We start from the raw sequence: 19,070 nt of genomic DNA on the forward strand, positions 1-19,070 counted from the left end.
TTCTTTGTGATTTTGGATTACTGAATGGGAGTTACAGTCATCCAGAAAATTTAAAGGTGGAGAGCATTTTTCACAAATGACTCCACTTTGTTTATTAGGTCGCCCCTCACTGAATTTCTTAGGAGGATTAACAGTCACCCTCTTGTCATAGGAGCTGCTCATCTCTGGGGCTGACTCTTTCTCTTTTTGAGGAGCAAAGATAGTGGCATTCCTGGCTGCTCTTTCTGCATAGTAGGGACACTGTCCTAGGCCTGATTGTGAGCTAGTGACAGCCTCTTCTTTGCCTTTTGGCATGTCATCTTCCAGGATCTCCTGGAGAACCCTCAGAGGCAATGAAGCATCACAATCCTGAGGTCTGCCCTTCCTGTTCTGGAACTTGTCTGGTTCCTCAGTTTCATTTTGACCCTCACTTCCAGCTGCTAATTGAGGGTTCATGAAATTATAGGAGCTATGTTTGGAATTAATGTTAAGGCTGTAGATGCCCTCCTCCAGAGAAGCCATTTCTTTTAGAAAGGGGCTGGCAGACTGCATTGGGGATCACAAGGACGAAAGGAACCCCAAATGCTCCAAATTAGGCAGTCTTTGGAGCCGGCCCTAATCACGCCAGTGGCTGAGGAATGGGAGGAGGAGGACAAAGAATTTCTGTGGCAGGATGAACCTCAGGAAAAACACGGTGTGCAGGCCACAAAGTACTCCTTTGGGGCTTTCAGGCCTTTGGGGCCTCTGTCCCCTTCCACACCACGTTACTAAGCTCCCCGGGGCACCTGTGTTTGCCGCAAACCACGTTACTGAGCTCCGCGGGGCGCCTGTGTTTGCTGGGGGATCCTACCTAAGTGCCGCTCCGATGGTACTTTTCCGCGTGCTGACGGGCCCGAGCCGGAGGGCCCTGAGGCCACTCCGGCGCCTCAGGAACGTTTCCTCCTTTTTTCAACTGTCTATCACAGTTCTCCGTGTTCTAGAGATGCCAAAGTCCTTCCACGATTATTTCAAAGTGCTTTGGAGAAGTCCTAAGAATCCAGGCCCAGTATGGCGTCCGAGCCCACACCGTACTCCTAAGACTGCCCCAAACGGTCTGATTTTGCGCTGTGCAACTTCCCGGATGTTATAAAAAAAAAAAAAAAGAAAAAAAAAGAAAAGTGCTTCCGGGGAGTCAAAGTGCTTCCGGGGAGTCAAAGTGCTTCTGGGGGGTCGAAGTGTTTCCGATCGACCGGGCGCCCTGGCTCACGCCTGTAATCCCAGCACTTTGGGACGCCAAGGCGGGTGGATCATGAGGTCAGGAGATGGAGACCATCCTGGCTAACATGGTGAAACCCCGTCTCTATTAAAAATACAAAAAATTAGCCAGGCATGGTGGCGGGCGCCCGTAGTCCCAGCTACTCGGGAGGCTGAGGCAGGAGAATGGCGTGAACCCGGGAGGCGGAGCTTGCAGCGAGCCGAGATAGCGCCACTGCACTGCAGCCTGGGCGACAGAGCCAGACTCCGTCTCAAAAACAAACAAAGTGCTTCTGATCAAAACTCTTACTTTTGGTTTGGAATACAAGGCCCATTGGAGATGTCAGAGTTCATGAAATGACAACAAGACACTTTAGGGATCACACACAGGGTGCCCCTGGGTGGGCTACTGGCCTAGAGGCCCTGATCCCCAAGGGCCAGCTGGAGGACAGGGCAGAACACAGTATAGAAGCAGAGTTGGGAAGCCTGCCCAGCCCCCATCACCTCGCCCACCAGCCTGGGTCAGGCCACCAGCCCGCTACATCTAAGGGCAACACTCACCCGCCACCCCCCCCCCACGCCCCTCCTTTACCACGCCTCTTTTCACTGCCCAGCCACATGTTTACCGGAGCTGCCGCCATTACATGCTTTTTGTTCCTCCCCTCCACCCTCAGTTTTTTCAAAAAACGTAGTTGTGGTTTATAGAGCATAGTTAAAAAATGTAGTTTTAAAAAACATAGTTATGACTGTGGTATATAACAATTTTCAGTCTTGTGGGTTTTTTTTCCCCCCACCCGGAGACGGAGTCTCAGTCTGTCACCCAGGCTGGAGTGCAGTAGCGTGATCTCGGCTCACTGAAACCTCCACCTCCTGGATTCAAGCTATTCTCCTGCCTCAGCCTCCCAAGTAGCTGGGACTGCAGGCTCGTGCCACCATGCCAGGCTTATTTATTTATTTATTTATTTATTTATTTATTTATTCATTCATTCATTCATTAGAGACGGGGTTTCACCATGTTGGGCAGGCTGGTCTCAAACTGATCTACCCGCCTCGGCCTCCCAAAGTGCTGGGATTACAGGTGTGAGCCACTGCGCCCGGCCCAGTCCTGTGTTTTATTCACTTAACATTACTGTATAGCCTCAGTATTTTTCTTATTGCCTCATGTTTTTCAAAAACATCTTGCTGGTGTCTTTATAATACTCCATGGAGAACATAGATGTGCCGTAATTCACCAAGCTCTTCCCTTTTTGTTAACTCTTCAGGTCCCCTTATTCTACCTTTTTTTTTTTTTCTTTTATGATAAAAAGCTGCAAAGAACATCTTTGCACATCTAATTTTTTTCTGTATTTTGGGTTGTTTCTTTGGACTACGTGCCAGGAAATGGAGTTCCTGAGAGGAGGTAGGAATTTTAAATTGGTTCCTCATAGCGTTACATTGCCGCAGAAGAATTGTACTAACTTAAAATCTCATCCGTGATGAATGGTCCATTTAATAGGAGAAACACACACATAAACCTGATGCCTCGTTGTTATTTTAATTTGCACTTAATCTGACAGTTTCTTAGAGTGAACTTCTTTTTATTTGTTGACCTTCTCATGAATTTTGTTTATGCTCTTTTCCCATTTCTCTTTTAGGGTCTTTAAAAAATTAATTTAAAAATGTTTATAAAATTAAAGTTTAGCCATATTTTCTAAAATTTTTTGTTAGCACGTTTTTGTTTATATTTTAGTATATCAAAGTTATAACTTATTTATGTAGTTAAATTTTAATTTTTAAAAATGTTTTCTTTCTCTTTTTCTCCCAAGCCTGCAATGTCATCCCTCCTTCTGAGGCTTGACACGTATTAATTTTTTTGGAAGGTGAAAGGTATTGATTTTTATATTTAAGCCAATACTTCATCTGATATTTGGGTTGGATTTTACAGGGGGCTATACACTGATGCTTTTCCAAGTTGGTACTTTTTTGATTATTGATATATGACTCCTCTTTCATTATGTGTTAAATTCCTGTTAATAGAGTCTATTTCCAGGCCATCTATTCTTTTACACCTGCTATGTCTCTTGTTATTCTGGTATTGCACTACTTTAATAATTGAACTATTATATTAAGGTATAAAGTCTGGGAGAGCTATATCTCCTTCATTACACTCAAATTTTATAACTATCTTTAATAGGCTGAACTGTTTATTTTATCAGGTAGACTTAAAAAAATAATTCTAGGCCAGAGCCGGTGGCTCACACCTGTAATCCCAGCACTTTGGAAGGCCGAGGCGGGTGGATCACCTGAGGTCAGGAGTTTGAGACCAGCCTGGCCAACATGGTGAAACCGTCTCTTCTAAAAATACGAAAGTTAGCTGGGTGTGGAGGCGTGCACCTGTAGTCCCAGCTACTTGGGAGGCTGAGGCAGGAGAATCACTTGAACCCGGGAGGCAGAGGTTGCAGTAAGTCCAGGTTGCACCACTGCACTCCAGCCTGGGTAATAGAGTGAGACTTCATCTCATAAATAAGAATAATAATGATGATAATAATAATAATTCTAAGTCCCTCCAAAATGACATTGAAATACCCACTTGAAAAGTTGTTTTAGTCTCTGCTTATCCAGAATATACTTCACCTATCCTTTTAGTCAAGCTCTTCTATTCATATATCTTCTAGTAAATCTTTTTAGAGTTTTATCTGGGTCAGAGTTTTTATTAAAACTATTTTTAAGTATTTTGTAATTTTTTATTATGAACATACTTTCCCCCCACTGTATGGTCTAGCTGGTTATTGCTGACACATAAGAATATTTTAAATTCAGGTATGGTTGTACTGAAATCTTTGTTAGTTTTTCAGCCGTTGTCTACATCATTATTTTATCTACCCATAATGATAATTTTTGTCTCTTTCTTGCTAATATTTTTACTTCATATCTTTCTACATTGTCAGTGCTTTTAAAAACAATATTAAATAATGATGCTAGTAGGGGCATTATTGTTCTGTTCCTGATTTTGGTAGGCACATATTTTAATTAAGTATTATGTTAGATATTTAGGCTGTTGTTTTAAAGCAGATCCTTTTGTAATCTTGTTAAGGAACTACCCCTTGCATTTAAAAATGTATGTGGTAGGAAATGGTGTGAGATCATTATATATATGCTCATATTTCCTAATTGGGAAACATGTTGGCATCTGTGAGTAAAATGCTGTTTTTTTGTGTGTATAGGTGGCTTGTAACTGTTACAGACTATTGAATTCTGTTTGCTTGTATTTTACTTAGGATCTTTCTTCTATAAATCATAAGTAGTGAAAGTGCTCTGTAGCAGTAGTTCTCAACTCTCGCTTGCAGTTTGTAATCACTTGGGGAGCTTTAAAAATTACTGATGCCTAGGCCCACCCGGAGAGAATCTGATTTCTCTCTCTCTCTCTCTCTCTCTCTCTCTCTCTCTCTGTGTGTGTGTGTGTGTGTGTGTGTGTGTGTAGGGGATGGTGGATGTCTGTGGTCGGGGTGGGGATGCTGGTGGTGGGGACAGTGTGGCCAATGCATCAGGATTTTTAAAAGCTCTATAGGTGATTCTAATGTGTAGCAGGGTGAGAACTATTGTTTTACAGTTACTTTTTTTTCATGGTACATCTATTAGGCATAGGAATTCACCTTCGTAGCTTTCCATCTTTTTTTGGTATCCTGGGGAGTTATATAATTTGGTGATTTTCTTTTCCTTGAAAGTTTGAACAAATTCATTAGTAAATCATCCTGGTTGGAGGCTTTATTGGGGCAATTCTTTGGTTACTTTTTTTCACTTCTTACTTGGTTATTAGCTTATTCATTGTGTTTTTGATAAGTCACGGTTCTTACAGAACATCACTTATTTAATTGCAATTTTAAAATTCATTTTCATATGTTTGCATGATTATTATAAAATAATTTATCTTATAGTTTATATCTTATAATTGCATCTCTGTCGTGCACAATCTCATTTCTCATTTTATTTATATTTTTCTTGCCGAGCTTTCTAAAATCTTATCTCTTTTATTTATTTAAAAAGTCCTTGGGTTTATTTATTGTAGTTGTTTTTCTTCTTTCAAATTTATATATCCATACTATCTTTTTTTGCTTCCTGTTTTTCTTAGGACAAGTTTTTGCTTTTTCAAAACCTTTTGTTTGTTGTTTTGAGGTAGTCTCATTCTTTCGCCCGGGCTGGAGTGCAGTGGCATGATCATGGCTCACTGCAACCTCTGCCTCCTGGGTTCAAGTGATTCTCCTGCCTCAGCCTCCTGAGTAGCTGGGATTACAGGCATGCGCCACCAGGCCCAGCTAGTTTTTTTGTATTTTTACTAGAGACGGGGTTTCACCATATTGGACAGACTGGTCTTGAACTCCTGACCTCAGGTGATCTGCCCGCCTCGGCCTTTCAAAAAGTGCTGGGATTACAGGCGTGAGCCACCGCGCCCAGCTTTAAAAGCTTTTGTTTGAATCATTGCTCACTGATTCTAAACTCTGGCTATGTTTCAGAATTATCTGCGGAGAGTAGGAAAGAAAAAGGTATTTTGTACTTGCCTATTTCAAGGTTCATGGTTGAGACCTCTATAACAAAAGACAGATTAACAAGAGAAAAGCACACAAATTTATTTAACGAAAGGTTGAGGAGACATGGAGCCTTCAGAAATGATCCAAAGAAACAGGAGAAAACTGTATTTTTGTGGACAGTCATGTAGAACTATGATTGGAGGACAAAAGGATATGATCTAATGGTAATAAACTGGGGGGAACTTACAATAGCAAGACTTGTTTGTTCAGATTTTTTTTCTTCATCCCTATGTGACACTCCTTTCCTCTGGGTATAGGGCAGGACACCTGTCACATGCGAGTCTATAGGGAAGGAGGAAGGGAGAAGGTCAGACAATGACCTTCCTAGGTTTTATGACCTGCCTCCAGGGAGAATGATGAGAAGGTCAGAGAGACCTTCCTGCTTCTACCTTTTTCTCAAATGCTAAGGTGCCATGTGCCTCGGCATATTTGCTGAGGTAACATGTCCTGAACCCCATCAGTAGCTTTTAAAAAACAGTAATAGTCCCCTCCCCAAGGTTCTGATTTAATTTATTTAGGCAAGGTCTGAGTTTTTTGTTTGTTTGTTTGTTTTGTTTGTTTTTCACGGAACGTCACTCTGTCATCGCTCAGGCTGGAGTGCAGTGACGCAATCTCGGCTCACTGCAACCTCTGCCTCCCAGGCTCCAGTGATTCTCCTGCCTCAGCCTCCTGAGTCGCTGGGATTACAGGTGTCTACCACCGTGCCCAGCTATTTTTTGTATTTTTAGTAGAGATTGGGTTTCGCCATGTTGGTCAGGCTGGTCTCAAACTCCTGACTTCAGATTATTCACTCACCTCGGCCTCCCAAAGTGTTGGGATTACAGACATGAGCCATTGTGCCCGGCCAGGTCTGGTCTTTTAAAACTTTTTTAAAGTTCCTAATACGTAGCCAAGGCTGAGAATCACTGTTAGCGATTTATCCTGTCTCTCAGACTCTCAATTCTTTTATGTGATAATTTTAATCTATTAATTTACCCCAGATTGCAAATTTGCCTAGATCCTATAGGTTTGTATGGTCTTATATTTTATTATATACTTTTATAGAAATTTTATTTTATACATTTATATAAATTTTATCTTTATACTTTTTATATTTTTAAATTTATTTTTGGTACAATTATGAGGAGTGACAATTTTTGTTTATAGGTACATTATACACTTCTAGTTGTATCACTTTGTGATCAGTGAGTATAACTTGTGTAATTTTACTGTTTTTAAAATTTATTAAAATTTTTGTGAATTAGCATATAAGTTTCAGATCTATTTCTGTAAATATATATATTGTCATGTATAAAGGAGCCATCCTCTATATGCAACACAAAATTTATTATCATTTATTTCCTTGATTATGGGACTTCATAATCATAAGAGAAACCATTGATTTAATAATAGCTTTTTCAGGAAGAGTAAACAACATTGTATTAAATGTACACAAATTTTTATTGTCTACTAACATATAGAGCACGCATTTATCCTTACCATTATGTCCCTTTTATAGTATTTCACAATTTAAGTCTGAGCCTTTTTCATAAAATCGAGCTTAAACATATTAAACTTGGACATGTGATGTTGACCTCTTTATAAAATGTTGAGGTTATTGAACATTGCCAATGTTTTGTCTTTCTTTCCTGATAGCTTCTCTAGAAATTCAGCTGTAAGTTTTTGACACTTAGATGTTTGGTTCCTGAAGTAATAGTCTTTCTGACTCACGTATTGGCCACATCAGCCTCCCCATTTTTAAAAATTATATGATTTATTCTAAGAGATTAGGCTTTGGCTTTTGCCTTACAGTTGCATGGTCTAGCCTGCAATGGACAACCTTCTCCACGCAATTATTTTTTGTGTCATACTGCATCAGACAACAATTATTTTCAAATATTTTAAGTGAAAATTAGGAATCTAGTGTTAAAATCCAGCTGTTTGGGATATGCAATGCAAAGCAAATAACTCAACTGACATGAAGATAGGATAGATCCTACTCTACAAAGCTAAATTTGCACCATACATCAAGTTGGAACTACTTGCCCATCAAAATGCATTCTTGATTGCTTTGAGATTCTTTTTGCTTTAATTGTAAGAAGATCCTGAATTCAGAAATATTAACATTTAAAATTTTTCCTTTGTAATGAGGAAATCATATACCTGTTATTTAAAGCTAATTGATTTCAGATTTCAGGGTTTTTTTCTTTTTCTTTTTTTCTTTTCTGTCACCCAAACTGGAATGCAATGGCATGATCATGGCCCACTGCAGCCTTGAATTCCTGGGCTCAAGCAATTCTCCTGCTTCAGCTTCCTGAGCAGCTTGGACTATGAGGCATGCACCACCATACCTGACTAGTTAAATAAAGGAAAATTGTTGGAGAGACGGGAACCCATGTGTCGCCCAGGCTGGTCTAGAACTCTTGGCCTAAAGTGATTCAATCCTCCCGATGTAGCCTCCTAAAGTGTTGGGATTACAGGCATGATCCACTGTGCCCAGCCTAAGGTTTTATATCCTCTAGACTAAGATTAAAATTCCAAATGCCTTGAGGATCAGGCAGGTAACCTCATATAATATCATAGGGTCTGCAGAGGCCTGTGGAGGACTGAAGATCACATGCCCCCACCAAATGATATATATATATATATTCTGTTTTCAAGAAAATTGCAGCCAGTTACATCCTCTAGGACCTTATTTTTCTTTTTTCTTTCTTTTTTTTTTTTTTTTTTGAGATGGCGTCTCCCTCTGCAACCTCCACCTCGCCAGTTCAAGTGATTCTCCTGCCTCAGCCTCTTTAGTAGCTGGGATTACAAGCATGTGTCACCACACCCAGCTAATTTTTGTATTTTTAGTAGAGATGGTATTTCTCCATGTTGGTCAGGCTGATCTCCACACCCCTGACCTCAAGTGATCCACCTGCCTCGGCCTCCCAAAGTGCTGGGATTACAGGCGTGAGCCAACGTGCCCAGCTTAGGACCGTATTTATCTAGTTTCTGCTTGATATCATAAGTGATGATAACACCTTACATCATAATTATGTTCCTATAAATTTTCATTTTTAACAGTTTTTATTTTAGGTTCTGTTTTCTGGATTCTCTGATACATCAAGTTCCATTGCAATTAGATCATTTATTTTTGCAAGATCACTTTTTAATCTATTTGGTGTCTCTCCTCTTACATTCTACTTTGCCACATTTTACAATTTCCTCTTCCTCTTCGTTTTTTATCTTTCCATCTCTACCTCATTCTGACTTGCTCTGTATCTTTCATGCTGGAGTTTGACAGCCCTGTATTCTCATGGGACCAGAATATGAAATATCACTCTGTCCCTCATCTGGACATATTGAAGCCCAACCTAAGATAATGGCTTTCCTTTTCTCTTTATTTCAATTTAGCATCCTTCTCTTTTAATGCATCATTTGATTGATAAATATTTAATGATTACATACATGACAGTTGACCTATGCCAATTGTCAATTGACCTGTGCCAGTGCAGTCATTCACAAATTTATACTGGTAGCATTCAGTATATAGAGGGGGGTGAGAGCCAGGAATATTCTCTCTACACTTTCCTACTTGATTACAAAGAAAAAAAAATTCTCAGATTAAATATTACCTACCCTGAAAGTTTGATGAAGCCCCAGCTCTTTCTCCTTTTAGGTGTTCTAAAATCTTTTTTTCCTTAAAAAAATTTTTTTTTAAAAAATTATTTTTGAGACACAGAGTCTCATTCTGTCACACAGGCTGGAGTGCAGTGGCGAGGTCGTAACTCACTGCAACCTCAATCTCCTGGGCTCAAGCGATCCTCCCACCTCAGCCTCCCTAGTAGCTGAGACTACAAGTACATGTAACCATGCCTGGCTAATTTGTAAATTTTTTTGTAAAAACAGGGTCTCATTATGTTGCTCAGGCTGGTCTTGAACTCCTGGGCTCAAGTGATCCTCCTGCCACAGGCCTGGGCCACTGTACCCAGCTCCCTCCCTCTACTTTTTAAAAGTTGAAATATAATTCACATAACAAAAACTCACCATTTTAAAGTGTCCAACATGACTCAGTGTCTAATATCTTTTTTTTAACTGAGGTAAAATTCACGTAACATAAAATTAACCATTAGCCATTTTAAAGTGCAATTCAGTGACATTTAGCATATCCACAAGGCTGTGCAACCATCACATCTATCTAGTTCCAAGACTTTTTTGTCACCCCAGAAGGAAACTCTATACTTGTCCAACAGCATCTTATCTGAAATGTTCACTCAATACAAATGTGACAGCATTCTAGCAATGGGGTTTAGCTAACCTAATTGGAGTCAGGCCAGACAAATTCCTTAAGAAAGCAGCTGAACATAGGACTATTTGGGAATGAAGCCAAAGGTGCCATTTTGAAGGGAGTAGATCTCTGGGCTCATCAGACTCTTAGAACCTGTTCCTGTAAGGACAGTGCCTGGTTAGTATTTGTAACTGGTATGTGCATTTTGAATATAATCATTTCACTAAAATTTATTTCTAACATCACTTACGGCAATTGACAAAGCTTCTTATGTTGATCAGAGAATAAGCTACTGAGGCATTTTGTTAGCTACTTCTGAAGTGTGGGCTTCTGATAAAAATTTGCTAAGCACTCCTGGAGTATATATTCTTAATTAGGTTAACTGACCACCACCCCTAGAGGGTAGATTGCATCTAACAGACTCACTCATATATATCATATTGTCCACATTAAATAACCCTGGAGTTACATCATATGCACAGTTAACTTTTGCAACTTCAATTATAAAAATTGATCAAAAGCGACAAACACAGAATATTTAAATGGAGCTCCCACAGAGCTTGAGCCACAGGTCAAGCTTGAAATGGTAGCCTGAATCTACTTTTCCCACAGTTGTCCTCAGTTACCTTGTCGTGCTCAGTGTGTGAGCAGGATGCCATATTAAGAATGTTTCCAATGGTTAAAGATATATATTATTCATACAACATGGCACCTAAGCATAAAGAAATGATTTTAACTGGTCTTCAACTGAAGAAGCAGGCAGTCATCTGCTTCAATATGGGAGAAAAATGGGCTGTGTTTTACTTTACTGAGAGGCACAGTTTTCTAAAGTAGTTAAGGAATTTTCAAAGATATTTTTGACTATCTCTGAATTTTACCATAACTGCTTTAGAATCCACCTGTCCTTCCCTTCCTTATTCCCTACCGCCCCCATACAAGATGAGTCTGAGTCTAGCATTGGGCTAGGCTCCTTGAGGTTCCCGAAGTGTAAGGTGGCGTCTCCAGGGCATTGGATGAATTTCAGATATGCCTGCTTGGATTGCCTGAAGGCAAGCAATCGTCTGGACTAACAGTCAGGATAATTTTATGCCAGAACCAAGGCAGCTTTGTGTTATTGTTAATGGGAAAAAAATGACAAAACTTATTCATCTTGTGAGAAAGAATATTTTGTCTCTATAACACATACATTTAGAATCCCACTGTGAAATCCCAAAGGCAGACTCTAGTTCAGTTTATGGTAGAGCTGAACGATGGATGTATTACTTGAATATCATTTCCTTGTTCTAACCAGATGGTGATAAAAGTATAAAATAATCTTTATGTATTGTATCTTAGATTGTATATCCATTCGCATAGCTGATGTGTAGAATGTCTTCTTGGAAAAATTCTCTCTACTTTTTTCTTTATATTAACAAAAAGTATGCACGCAGCTGCTATGTTGATTTTAAGTTTGCTGAATTTTCTTTTCATTTCTTAGTTTCTAATTATGATTCCAACAGGTATTATCTTTTGATGCCTATTTGGAAGAGGAAGTACCTGATAAAAGCCAAACCAACTACAGAATAAGATACTACAAAATCTACTTCTACCCTGAAGATGACACAATACAAGTCAATGAACCAGAGGTGAAAAATAGTGGATTGCTTCAAGGTATCTATTTAAAGCAGAGTTATGGTTCCTTCACTTCTGACTCCTGCCTTTATATACTGCCTGCCTTTAGCTTTTCAAAAGACTGAGTGCTACTGTTTAGGCTGTCTAACCTGCTGGCAATGGTGAATATAAACATGCCATTAGCATGTAGTTATTGATGGTGACTTACCAGCTTTCTACCCTCTGCACCTCAACGTTGGCTGGGTCTCTCACTCCTCTGTGGCATATTTGTATCCTTTCAGGTGCTGCTCTGGTATGAGTAAACTCTCCTGTGCCTTTAACTTTTTCCTCAAACCCTTTGGTCACTTTGCTGTGAGCAGATCACTTCCTTCACAACACCATTAGGGGAGAAGAGAAAGCTGTTCTCTACTGCAGCTTCCAGATTGGCATTCTCTTCTTTCTTGAATTTACTGTCATTTGTTTCAACCACCCCCTCCTCGTCCTCATACCTGGTAGCTACAGACTTCAATGGTACCTCACCAGAGAGTCATTGTTCCTTCACCCTGTGTATGCCAGTCATCTTTGTCCATACTCCTCTCAGCCACAGATAAGAGTTAACTCTGTGATGTGGCCACCAGAGAAGCTAATCCTATGTTGCATTAAGTATGACAGAGATCAATGGAGGTGACTGATTTCTTCTGTTTGTGCTGTGGGTCCTTCTCTTGGGATGCTGCTGAGTTCTGGTTGACTTCAGGGGACAGCAACTACGACGGTGAAAGAACTGAACATTTGCCATGTGCAAGACAGAATAGTGAAAAGGGATATTTGTCTGTAATGGGGAGACTCAAGTGTGCTTGATAAATGTCCTCAGGAATCTAAAGGTGTCATGTGGAGAAGGGGTGACCTTATTTCTGTATCTTCATGTCTTCATGGATGGGACCTAGGGATCAGAGTTCAGGTCAATAAGAGGAAGAGCTTTCTGGCAGAGAGCTGCTGGAAGTTGTAGGGAATGGACCTGGATAGGGTTGGGGTTAGGGGTCTGGTGTAGGGGCGGAGGAGAGGAGAGTCACAGACTTGTTTGTTCCCTCGTGTCAATAGATGGCCCTGGGGGCAGGTCAGGGGTTGTTTTTCACTGGCAGCCTGCTAGAAGTATGAGACGATTTGAGTGTTTGTTTGGTCGCGGGTGTAAATGACCTTTCAGGGTACTTAGTTCCTTGAGGAGCTGATTCTTGGGTGTGTTGTTGTTTCTTTGCCTTTTAGAGTATTGCCACCTCCAGTATCTCAGTCTCTGAAATTGCCTTCTCTAACTCTAATCTCTACTCCTTTTACTTTCCCCACTTGCTCATAACTACCATCCCTATTCTTCATTCTCCTAGAAAAACATATCCTGAATATGTCCATGTCTTTCTATCCCCTTCTGTACCATCCTCATTCAAGTTACCCTCATCTGTTGACTAGAGGAATGGAATATCTGCCTAACGTGACCTCTCTGTTTCCATTCTTTCTCCTCCTACAATCTGTTCTGTATGCGGCAGGGAGAGTGTTGTGTGGGATGTCACCTATATGCAGTGGTGGCCTTTGAGAATTATACATGCAGGCTGTCCCAGAGGCCACAAAACACAAGGCTTATGGATCACATTAAAATCCATGAATCACATGATACATTAAAGTAATTTAAAACACATGATGAGAAACAAGAGGGAAAGAGATAGGGTAGGTTCACACACTTGGGACAGGGTACAAGTAGGCAGAAGGACCATACTGCCTGAATCCTGGCATCAGCAATGGTTCTGTCTCTGCTTCACTAACCTTCCCTGCTACTAGTATGGTTTGGAGACCAGAATTGAGGGTCAAGCAAGTAGAACCACAGACAGAAGGGGCCTCGGGCTGAGGGCACACACTTGCTCTGTTGGAGAGATGCAGGGAGAAGTGTGCCTGGCCATGGCTGTAGCTTGTCAATAAGCCTGCTGAATAGTCTTGGGTTTTGTTTGTGTTTCTTGGGCAGAGGTCACATGGGGCCAAAATGGGTGTCACCGATGAATGAGTGGCCAAATTGAGGCCTCATAAACATTGGGTGCTCATGAATATTTAGTGTCCCTTCTATATTTAACATATCATGAATATTTAGAGCCCAGGTGCCTGATGTATATTTACGACCTACTGAAGATCAGTTATCTTTTGGTTTTTCCATCCCTTTCTTTCTATGTTTAACATGCCCATGCTCTACTTAGCCTACCTTCCTATTGTTATTTAACACATCTCATGATTTCTGCCTATGTTGAACAAATTTTGCTTTCTAATTACTAATCTAGGCCTGAGGGCTCTGTATTGATATACCACAATGAGTACAAGGGGGAGAAGCAGGAATTTGAGGGCCATGGGCTCTGAGAATAAGGTGGTCATGCAACCTCATTACATTGACTTCCTTCAATGCTCATGAGATTGAGGTTTTTCTTAGAGCGTGGCTTCATCGTGTCTGGTGGTTGGAATAATGAATTTGGAGCCAGCCAGCATTGCCAAGAAGTGTTTGTTGGATGCCTACTCTGTGTCAGGCACTGTGCTGTGTTTTGGGAAAATGGACAAAAGGACTGAGTCCCATCATAGCCCTATCTCATGGAGCAATAATAGGCCACCAGATTGGAAAGGAAAGGGAGCAAGGCCACCAGTCCAAGAGTTTTGCAATTGTTCAGGCTAGAAATGCTGAGTGTCCAAACCAGGACAATGATTGTAGGAACAGAAAATTAGGGAAGGATTTGAGAGACATTTGGTTGGCAGAGTTGATAGGCATTGGCCTGTGATTAAATACAGAGAGTGAGGAGGGGGAATATCTAATGAAAAAGTGCCTACCTTATCATTATCTCATTTAATCTTCTGATGACCATCTAAAATAGTTATTGTCACTGTCAGCTTTTACAGAAAAGGAAACAGGCGTAGGGAGGTAGTTTGCTCAGTCTGTTTTGCATTGCTCTAAAGGAATACCTGGGGCTGGGTAATTTATAAAGAAAAGAGGATTATGTGGCTCACAGTTCTGCAGACCGTACAAGAAGCATGGTACCAGCTTCTGCATCTGGTGAGGCCTCAGGAAGCGTTTACTTGTGGTGGAAGGTGAAGGGAGAGCAGGCGTGTCACATGGCAAGACGGGGAGCAAGAGAGAAAGGAGGGGATGCCGGGCTCTTGTTAACAATCAGATTTTACGGTTACCAACAGAAAGAACTCACTCATTACTGCGAGGACAACACAAAGACATTCATATGGGATCCACCCCCATGACCCAAACACATCCCAGCAGGCCCCACCTCCAACATTGGGGATCACATTTCATCATGAGATTTGGAGGGGACAAATATCCAAACTGTATCGGCCTCAGAGGTCTCTGTGGTTGAGTCATGATACCTTTATAAAGCCCAGGAGCACAGAGCAAGAAACAGGATTGGGATTTGAAGCTGGGGTATGTTTCAGGGCATGAGGCCTTTGAAGGGGTGTTAGGACATCTGTGTGGTGATGTCCCTCCAGGCAGGTGGAAACTTGGGATGTGTTTTCAGGAAAAGAGTCAAGACTAGAAATGGAGATTGGGAATCAGAGGTGCCCAAATCATGACCAGGCTATTCTACCATGTTAGAGGAGAGCCACTGGTGAGGTGACGGAAAGAGAAAGAGAATTCAGTTTAGTGTCTCTACTTGGTTTTACTAGTGGTGGGAAAAGAGGAAGATTAGTATGAGGAGGTATTATGAGGTGTCCTCATTGTTCTTTGTGTTCTAACTGACACACTATCCACTCCCTGGCCATTTTATTTGGTGAATTTGGCTTAATGGTAAATCTTTCAGGAAATAGGGAAATACCTTAACATTTTAAAAACAGGTTTTCACAAATTTTAAAGTTAAAAGTATGACATTTTACAAAGAGACAAGAGGTTTTAGATTCTTTAGGGTCATTTAAAACATATAAGGCAGTTTTTAAAGAGTGGCGAGAATGCATTAGAAAATGGTTGAAGATTATTTAAGAACAAAGAATTTACAATTTATAATTTCTGTGGATATCTATTTTACTTATGTGTATTTGATTATGTAATAGTATTGCCGTAGCAAAAAAAAATTCTTACAGGTTTTTATCGAAACATTTTGTTCTGATATTCTGTAACTAAGCTCTGCTTATTTTCTGATTACTTTCCCACCATGACACCAAACTTGCAAAAATGATAGACTGGAGGTCACAGGACACCCCAGGCCTGGGTTAGTGACTTGCATTATTGTTTTCATTATTACCTTTCAAGTGAAAGCTCATAATCCTATAGCTCACTGGCTCCTGTCCAGTTCATCTTAGTTTTATTAAACTATCCAAGAAGAAATATGAAATGTGACTTCTTTTAGAATCTTGGAAAGGCTTTTATTAAGACTTCAATTCTTTCAGACTCTTGATTTCAAATCTCACATAGGCAGATTCCAAAGGCAAGCCGAAGATAGTCATAATGATGTACTTGAAAATCATTCTTGTGTAAGGAGGGAGGAATGCTATCATAAAGGCTCAGGAAAAAAAGACCTGAGTAAAAGACAATTTTAAAGTCTCTGGAAATTTTCCGAATTTTTTATTGGTTCACTGTGGTCAGGACATTTCCCTGTGTGAAGACACAGCTCAAGAGTTGTGTATAGAATATACAGTAATCACGCTGCGTAATGACATTGAATTTGTTAGCAGAGTAGAGAAATTTGGAAGGCTGTAGCAAATCCTGTAGAAAGCAAACATGAATAACACTCTGTCACCAAGTTTTGTTTAGAGAGAAACCAGTCTCTCTTGAAATATTTAATATGAGAATTCTTGTTAAGGAAGGTCTATTTGGACTGCAGATAGTTTGAAAAATCATTTAAATGCCTTCTTCGAGCTTTTCTAAATTAAGCGATTGGAAAAAAGAAAACACACTTAATGAGCCAGTGGTTCAGATGTCAGTGGGACAGGGTAGGTAGTGTTTCTTTCAGTTGTGACGAGTGGCCTGGGCTTGCTTTCCATGCATCTGGGCCCTGGGAAGAGGCAAATGGTCAAGATTAGGTGCTGTGCATTGATGGTCTTCCTGTCACTTCCATAGGATTTTGATATTTTCTAAATGAATTTGGAGGTCAGATGCATTTGTTTCTTGTGTGACCATTTGAAAATTTGTGCAACTGGAGGAATTATAACCCTCCCCTGCTCCCTTTTAGTTGCCTCTATTATCATGTAACTTTTTACGGTGGGGGGAGTTTGGAATCAGCCAGAAACAAAAGAGGCATCTATTAGCATGGTACCAAAATAGGCATTCATGCAGCTTCTAATCAGAACAACATATTTTTAATATTCACAAGTTCTTGTTGGCAAGGAGATTTGTGTGTGTTATGAGTCAAGAAAGCCAGTGTTGCACTTCAAGGCTTGCTTTCATTTCTTGCCAGGACATCACTCTCTTTTCGGTTAGATGTATTATATTTATAGAATGTGTTGCTTTTCTGCTGGAATGTAGTTAAAACAACATTATATCAAGCCAAGAATGTCAGAGGTTAACCCAGTAGTTTTACCTCTAATTGTCTAGCAGAATAATTGTCAGTTAAATACACCAAGTCCAGACTAATCTGTGCTAAAGAAAGCATAATGATTAGAAATGTGCCATGATTTTCTTTTATGGTCTATACCAGTTGTTCTCAGTTGAAAGTGATTCTCAGAATCTCCTAGCCCATCCCAGAATTTTTTCTTCTGTAGACATGGGGTCAAGAACTGGCTTCCCTGTGGTTCTTAGTTCATCTTAGTTGAGAACACTGATTTCCACTAATGACTTGTTTTGGCCCCTTAAAAAGGTAGTATTTCTTATATATATTTTTATTACTCTAAGATAATCTACTTGATCAAGCAAATGTAATCACACAAAATAGAAGTCATTCATTCATATGCCATTCACTCTTATTGGGCATATACTGTATTTAGGTATTATATCCCATAAAGTGGTGGAGGGGTGGTGGGAAGGTTGCCAGATGAAGTATAAGATACTCAGTTATATTTGAATTTCAGGTAAGCAGTGAAGTTTTTAGTATAACTATGTCCCAAATATTGCATAGGACATAGTTATATTAAAGAATTTGGCTGGACATGGTGACTTACACCTGTAATCCCAGCACTTTGGGAGGCGGAGGTGGGCTGATAACTTGAGGCCAGGAGTTTGTAGACCAGCCTGACCAACATAGCAAAACCTCGTCTCGACTAAAAATATAAAAATTAGCTGGGCGTGGTGGCACATACCTATAATCCTAGCTACTCAGGAGGCTAAGGCAGGAGAATCACTTGAATCCAGGAGGCGGAGGTTGCACTGAGCTGAGATCACACCACTGCACTCCAGCCTGGGTGGAAAAAAAAAAAAAGAATTCTTCGTTGTTTATCTGGAATTCAGATTTCACTGAGCAGCCTATATTTTAATTTGCTAAATCTGGTGACCCTAGAGGGTGAACACTGGGGAGGGAACCAGGTACCTGAGGGATGAGAGGAGGAAAAGCCAGTATCCACTAGAGAAGCTGGCATTTGAATGGTACCTCAAAAGTTTCTCTAGATAAAGATGGAAGAGAAAGGCAGAATAGTCAAAAGGAGCAACATGAGATAAAGTGGTGGGACAATAAATTGGGAAGTATTTGGAAGCAGATCATAGATTGAATAGGGAAAACTGGGCAAGAAGGTGGTCATGCAAGAGGACATTAAAGCATCTGTTATTTTGGTGCTTATTCAGTGGCTAAGGGGGAGATGCATAGGGTTACTGTTTCTTATTGTGAGCAGAAATGTGGAATTTTAAACTTCTTACTCTTGTGCTGCGAGGTGGGTGCCAGGTTATGTATATAAAAATAGTTATTCTTGTGAAACCAAAACTCTAAAGGTAACATGTTAGAAAAATAAAAGTAAAAGTATACAAGTCATTTTAGTGGAGGAATATATAATAAGCACAAGAGGAAGAAAAGACTCTGTTATGTGTGATTGTGGTTGAGGCTCTTAGTATTTTTAGGGCACAAACTTGTAGATGGGATGACAAGTGGCAATTGCAGTTATATCTTCATTTACCTAAGAAATATCTGCCTCTAGACTTGGGTGTACTCTAAGTCTGCAGCATTACTAAAATGAAATTAACATACTTAAATTAAAATAGAGGTGACCTAGGTGCAGTGGCTCACGCCTGTAATCCCAGCACTTTGGGAGGCCGAGGCAAAAGGATTGCTTGAGGCCAGGAGTTCAAGACCAGCCTGGGCAACAAAGCAAGACTCTGTCTCTACAAAAAATAAAAAATTAGCCAGGCGTGGTGGTGCATGCCTGTAATCTCAGCTACTCGGGAGGCTGAGGTAGGGAGGATCACTTGAGCCTGGGAGGTTGAGGCTGCATTGATCCATGATCATGCCACTGCACTGTAGCCTAGGCAACCATGTGAGACCCTGTCTCAAAAAAATAAATAAATAAATAAAAAA

At 40.4% G+C, this 19,070-nt stretch overlaps 1 protein-coding gene across 1 annotated transcript in view; it reads left to right on the forward strand.

Annotated features, from left to right (window-relative positions):
* EFHC2 (EF-hand domain containing 2) overlaps positions 1-19,070 on the forward strand; it is a 196,412-nt gene that overhangs the window by 59,086 nt on the left and 118,256 nt on the right. The window contains exon 3 of the mRNA XM_025371637.1: positions 11,526-11,676. Coding sequence (XP_025227422.1) covers positions 11,526-11,676 — 151 coding nt within the window. The remainder of the gene's footprint in view (positions 1-11,525; positions 11,677-19,070) is intronic.

This window comes from Theropithecus gelada, chromosome X, assembly GCF_003255815.1.
Source record: "Theropithecus gelada isolate Dixy chromosome X, Tgel_1.0, whole genome shotgun sequence".
Taxonomy (NCBI): Eukaryota; Metazoa; Chordata; class Mammalia; order Primates; family Cercopithecidae; genus Theropithecus; species Theropithecus gelada.